This window comes from Perissodus microlepis, chromosome 11, assembly GCF_051167445.1.
Source record: "Perissodus microlepis isolate ML-2025 ecotype Zambia chromosome 11, ASM5116744v1, whole genome shotgun sequence".
Classification (NCBI taxonomy): Eukaryota; Metazoa; Chordata; class Actinopteri; order Cichliformes; family Cichlidae; genus Perissodus; species Perissodus microlepis.
Genome location: NC_140471.1, coordinates 15877514 through 15884335, shown reverse-complemented (window position 1 = coordinate 15884335; position 6822 = coordinate 15877514). Strand labels below are relative to the sequence as shown.

The 6822-nt window shown below is 38.8% G+C and overlaps 1 protein-coding gene across 1 annotated transcript in view; it reads right to left on the bottom strand.

Annotated features, from left to right (window-relative positions):
- Positions 1–423: 423 nt before the first annotated feature.
- The window catches only part of bckdhb (branched chain keto acid dehydrogenase E1 subunit beta), a 59034-nt gene continuing 52635 nt past the window's right edge, over positions 424–6822 (bottom strand). Inside the window, exons 10-11 of the mRNA XM_084942922.1 lie at positions 3052–3206; positions 424–891 (exon numbers count right to left, since the gene is read on the bottom strand). Coding sequence (XP_084799048.1) covers positions 3066–3206 — 141 coding nt within the window. The 3' untranslated portion in view covers positions 424–891; positions 3052–3065. The remainder of the gene's footprint in view (positions 892–3051; positions 3207–6822) is intronic.

The following is a 6822-nucleotide window of genomic DNA, read 5'->3' as shown; positions in this document are numbered from 1 at the left end:
CAACCACGATCATGATTGATTCCATGTTGAAATCTAAAATGGCAAACATGGACAAGAGGTTTAACAAGAAAACCGATTTCCTTATGGAAGCGCTGATAAGATGGAAAAGCCTTAAAACATCCCAGTAATGGCCATGTGATAAAATTCTACAACTTTTTCCGTTGTTTCACAATTTTACATCTTTAAATCAAAGCTGCGATAACAGAAAACCCATCAGCTCATCTTTAGACTCCTTGCAGGCTGAACAAGATGAGCAGATGGCTGAAAAATCAAAAGTGGTGCAATAAATACAACAAAATATATTGAATGAGCAGTAAAATATAGCTGTAAAATATTTTACCAGACCTCTTGAGCAGAAATTGTTTTCTGTTTCCAACATGACAAAGTAAATCCCTACAAATCCAAAACACCAAAACCAAATGCTTTCACCAAATCATCATCTTTTATTTTCCTTAAAATCCACAGATCCACCTTTATTAGTACAACAAGGTTCAGTTCATGTCAAACTAAATTAAGATTAGAGCACAGTTGGACACATTCAAATCAAAAGTAACAACACAGAGAGGCAGACAGTCACAAATGAAACCAAATACACTTTTCCCCACAGTATCCAACTTTGACCTAAGAGATAACTAAATCACATCAGTTTTACATGGAGGTTCATCGAGCAAATGAAGTCACTTATGTCTTGCAGAAGAACAAGGCTCTCTAATTCAGAGATATGGTAACAGTCTTTTAGTTTGAGGACACAGAACAACATGGAACCCATCTGGTTACTGCTTTCTGATTGGATGGTCAACAAAGTGTCTTTTCCTGGCTGCTCTCCACTGTCTGGATGAAAGAAGAGGAAGAAGGAGAGGCGATCAAGTTCAGGGCTACCAGGAGTTGGCTCTGGAAAAGGAGAAAGATTCAATAAGTGAAGAACTTGGCAGTGTGCTGTAGATGGCAGATGAGGAGGAAAACAGATCTGGATGAAGACAGTGAAGAGTGAGGATGAGAGGTGACATGTGTTGGATGCGATTAGAGATGTAATAAATGCCTCGTTCAGACTTACAGGCCAACATTTAAAAGGCTATAACTCAAGGTGACAGTAATAATTAAAAAGGAATTGCAAAAGAGCTCTCAATACATTATTCAACATTTCTGGAAACAATCAAAGGACCAGAATCAAACTGTTAGTATTAGATTCCCAGGATGAAGTTCCACAAATCCAGGGGCATACCCCTGTCATCTATGTCCTGTTAACGCTTGGCATTAAAATGAGCCTTGGGTGGTCTGATTACAAGGTGGTAGGTATTTAAACACACATAATAAATGCTATGGCCTTTTCAGAACTCTCCAGCTTCACATCAGGTACATACACTGTATGCAGAGTGACCACATGCACGTCCTCAACTACAATGACAAATCTATGGCAATTTAATTTGATTAATTTACAGTTAGATTAGCAAATCCAGACAGGTGTTACTACAACATTTACAAAATTTTTACTGAGAAATTTGTACATAAACAGTTTTGGTATTTGCTTCCAATCAGGGTTACAACGTTTACAGTTTGTCAAATGTAATTTTTATGTTGGAGCACAGTAAAAGATACAAGTGCAAATAGAACAGTAAATGTTACAGTTAGAGATATTGGTAATCACATTATTGGTAACAACAAAGATACAGGAAAATATGTGCCTGATCTTTAGTGCCACTTCCCTTTTTGAAAGCAATAAAATGAAGTTTAACATGGGAAAAATTACATTTATGGATATGAAACTTTGCAAGAAATAAAAGTAAAATGAGGCTGACTGTATTTGACAGTAAGTACTCTTCCCCCCCTCCCCCCCCCCAAGTTACATACTGGATCTCCTGTCCAGCCATTTTCTTAATTGCTTATTAAATTCAGGGGCGGGTGAGAAAACAGTGCTCAGAAGCACTACACTACCATACCACCCATACTGAATCTTACAAAACCCTCTAAAAAATACAAAGTCACAAGAAAATCAGACGTATCATTAAAAAACGATTTATTTTTAAATGTTTTGTTTTTTTACTAAAGGATGATTTCTGTTAAGAAATGGTTGAAAAAAGAAACGTATTTCTCACAAACTAAGCTATAGAGAATGATCGTCCTTACTGTATGCAGACACGTGTGCAATTACCCCCTAACAGCCCGGCATGAGCCAGGAAAAACCCTGTCTTCACTGGAAGTAATAAGATGATGTCATCATCCCAATACCTCACATAAGATGACTTCAAACATCTGTATTCTGTACCATGCAGAACATTTGGAGAACCTGTTAAATGTTACTAGACAATATTAGATACACAGTAACAAAGTAGGACACACGCTCAGCTAAGCTCTAAAAACAGATACAACAAAGATGGACCATGTACACTCTAGCTCTACTGAAGCTTACCCACGCAAGAGGTCAACTTTATTTTTCTCATCTCAACTCCATTAACTTTATGGGCGAACACTGGAGCGCTGTATTACACAGTTACATGAAAACCAGATGCCTTCATCTTTTTTCTTACTTATAAAACACTGTTAAATTGTTCCCTCTTAAATAAATTGAAAAATTTGGTGTTGGTTTAAAAACAATACTGTATGTTGTATGACTCCCAGAAACTAAGACTGTATTAGTCATTGTAGTTACAACTAGCAACCTGTAATGTTTGTAATTACCAAAATTTGCACAAAACCGTTCAAATGGACAATATATCCAACAGTGGCAACTACCAACAGATAAATAAAATGCAGTTTTGCATGGCAACAACATTTGTAAGTCTTGATAAAAATCCTCTACATGTGCAGTGACGGCTTATATGAAACACAATCTGAGTGTTTAAGAGAAGAGGCATTCAGATTTCCTATAATGATGCTTCTTGCTCCTGAAGGCAGGTCGTAGTTAAGTCACCTTCTCATGTTTGCATTACTGATATAAATAATACATATTACAGGGTAGCTGTTGGCAGGCTTTAATATAGAATAAGAGTTAGAAAATTACATAATGTCCCATCATAAATTTGCTTCAAAAAGAAGCTGTCAGCTCTCTCCTACCTGATGGGGGTGGTTCAGTAGTTGATCATCTTCTTGATTGCTTCAAAGCACTTCCACTTGTCTGGGATGTAGAAGGGCTCAAAGATGTGCGGGAAGGGGGTGTCGTAACCGCAGACCCTGCTGATTGGAGCCTCCAGGTTAAGAAAGCACTCCTCCTGCATGATTAGAACAAAAGCCACCATCGTTATTATTAGTATTATTATTATTCTTATTGCAATTCATCATTCATTCAGACAGGAACGCTAACATGTTCAGACTGCAACAACTATGGAAAACAGTCTTACTCCTGCGTGTCACACATACACTTAGTCAAATTACGGATTGACAAAGGTTAGGCCAGCAGAAACCTTAAAGCCACGATAATCCAGTAGTCTTATAAATGACGTGCAATGTGACTGAGGCCAACCTGTTATTGATTCAAATATAAAGAGATTAAATGGCGTGAATGAAAATGTTCAGTAAGGCAAAGATCCCAGCTTTTCTTAATGAGCTGTATAGATAAATGACCAAAACATCGACAAATCTTCTTTGCAGACCCACAGTTTGTTATCAAGGCTAGAGCATGACGTGCGCATTTCTAGCTAACTGTGCAATAGCGTCAAAACTTTTGCTATGAATTGTGTGCTCCTCCTGATCACGTAGTCCAGATAAAACAGATGTGGGTAAAATAAAAAAGATTTTATTTGACAGAAACACTATTTGTAAAATTCAGAAATGAACAGCGTGTGTTTGATTTTTGAAGGGTTTTTTGACAGTTGAGAGGGCATGGATCTCTTTCAGACTTTTCCACCAAAGCAAGATCATCATCACTGGTACTTCCTCAACTCAGCATTTTTACCTTGGCGATTTGTTCTCGCCTTCAAATTTATATTCACAGAACTACTGACAGCAGAGAAACAAACTACACGTTGTAATAAAGATAAATTTAGGGCAACAGCAAAATGGTATTTGAGAATTAAACAAACTTTACTTTGATTAATATGTATAATATGATCTAACGTGGCTCATTCAGACTGCTCGGAGCAAAGTATTACTGGGACAATTTGGACAGAGTACAAAACAAGCCATGACTCGTGTCTCCATAGTGGCTTTTGACCTCTTCCTGTGGAGACAAAGCAGAATGAAGCTGACCAAAACACTCTGAATAGGACAAACCCCCTGATGAGTTACACGAACACACTAGGAAGCCTGTGCGCAGATTTGCAGAAACAGACCTGAAGTGCACTCTTTCTGATTAACCTTTCAGATTAAACTGAGCTGCGAACAACTCAAAGAAAAAAACAAAACAACAAAACATTATCTGAAGTTACAGTCTGATACCGAATGAATGCCGTTGTCTTTGCTGTTTGTCTTATGTCACCAACACCATCAGTAACCTAGCCATGCATGTAATTCTGCATTACGAACCCATCAACTGGCTGCCATGGAGCACTCTGACAGTCGGCAAGGCAGGACTTGAATGTTTCACACTACGTTCTTCATTTCTTATGCAACATCTGGCAGAGTCTAGAGGAATGTCAGACTTGATGAGGAGATCTTTTATGCTTCAGTGATTTTGCAGCCTGTAAAAGTGCAACGCAACAAGAGAAACTAAGACAAAAGAAAGACGACTCCAGCAGCAGTAGATTGCTGATGTGTGTGGAGCTGATGTTAAATGGTAAATGGCCTGTATTTGTATAGACACTGGTGATGGCAAGCTACATTGTAGCCACAGCCACCCTGGGGCGCACTGATGGACACTGGCGCCGTCGGGCCCTCTGACCACCACCACCAGTAGGCAACGGGTGAAGTGTCTTGCCCAAGGACACAACAACCGAGACTGTCCAAGCCGGGGCTCGAACCGGCAACCTTCCGATTACAAGGCGAACTCCCAACTCTTGAGCCACGAACACCCTGTTAGTACAGTGGAGGTTTCCAATCCACGTCTGCGACCATCAAATAGGACTTTGATACCAGGGGTGTCAAAAGTCCCCTTAATTACTACAGGGTGGGCCATTTATATGGATACACCGCAATAACATGGGAATGGTTGGTGATATTAAAGTCCTGTTTGTGGCACATTAGTATATGTGAGGGGGCAAACTCCTCAAGATGGGTGGTGACCATGGTGGCCATTTAGAAGTCGGCCATCTTGGATACAACCTTTGTTTTTTTTAATAGGAAGAGGGCCATGTGACACATCAAACTTATTGGTAATGTCACAAGAAAAACAATGGTGTGCTTGGTTTCAACGTAACTTTATTCTTTCATGAGTTATTTACAAGTTTCTGACCACTTATAAAATGTGTTCAATGTGCTGCCCATTGTGTTGGATTGCCAATGCAACCCTCTTCTCCCATTCTTCACACACTGATAGCAACACTGCAGTGGACATGTATCAAGCTTCTCCATTAGGCAATCCAATGAACAAGTCTGGACTGGTACTCCTAAACCTTGTGGAAGGCCTTCTCAAAAGAGTGTAAGCTATTAAAGCTGCATAGGGTGGGCTGACATCAAAATGGAATGGGATGTCAAGTTCATATGAATGTGAAGGCAGACGAGTGAACCCTTTTGAAAATATAGTGTATTTGTATATGTTTTTGTGAGTTTGACACTTCCACATTACCATTAAATTGCACAATGCTTTTTTAAGCCATATTTTTTTTAAACTGGATGTGGCAGATATGATACAAAGTAAAACTCATATAGGCAAATTAATATTTATTAACAAAACAAATTGTCACGTTTCAGCAAACTTTAAAGAGTTAAAAAAGAGGAGTGTACTCTCATCACTTCTTAATGAACATACAGAAAAGCAGTGTGACTGTGGTGGTGATGGATGATTGCTGTTTCACATTATTCAAATGGTCTGGATTCACATAAACCATGAAATACTAAGAAATATCCAATCATATGATATTTACACCAACAAACTAATTTTCCCATCATATTCAACGGCCCTCATTCCAGAGCTTCAAACACTTTTCTGTTTGTTTACATTTCAAAAAGCATGCGGTTGTGTTAGTTTATGTATTTCTCCCTCCTGCTCCTCCCCCTCCTAATTTGACAAGACAAGAGCTGCAAGTGAAGGCCAACTGCTGCTCTGCACTACTGTGCTCTGCAACTTCGCCACACTTTTTAGAAACCTCAAAAAACCACTAAAGTACTCATGAAGCTTTCTCAAAGCTACTAAAACTATTTCCGTTTAGAGAAGCAGTACATCACAACAGAGAAGTCTCATTTAACTGCTGGGTCATGCAGTCCTGGTCAATGTAAAGAATGGGGACTATCACCTTATTTATTCACCATTTGAACTGGGGGCTTCAAATTTTAAACCAACAGACTGCAAAAGTGTATATGAGCTTATTTTTTGTACTTCAAACAAGTTATGCAACTACTGGAAATTTTTTTCTAACATCACTATTTGCATGGAAATAGGTTTAGAAAGGACCATTTATTCTGAGACCTAAAATCAGAAGACTGGATCGGCAAATGAAGACCCGTTTAGTGGTCATTGTGGCCTCTCATTTTGGTTCCAGTAAAAATTAAAACCTAAACCCCACAGGGAGCTCCACCTGATTTACCATAAAGTATTTTCTTTCCCTGCTGCTGGCACCATTATTTGTCCAACATCTGGACACAGTGCTCTACAACTGGCAGTCTGCTCCACCCAGCTAATTTACTGTTATTAGCTTTAATCAATGTACACTGAATGGAGACAACTAGTTCAACAAACCTTCCTTTCCACTTCACTGTTCTGTTTCCTCCTTTTCTTGAGAAATCAAGAATAAC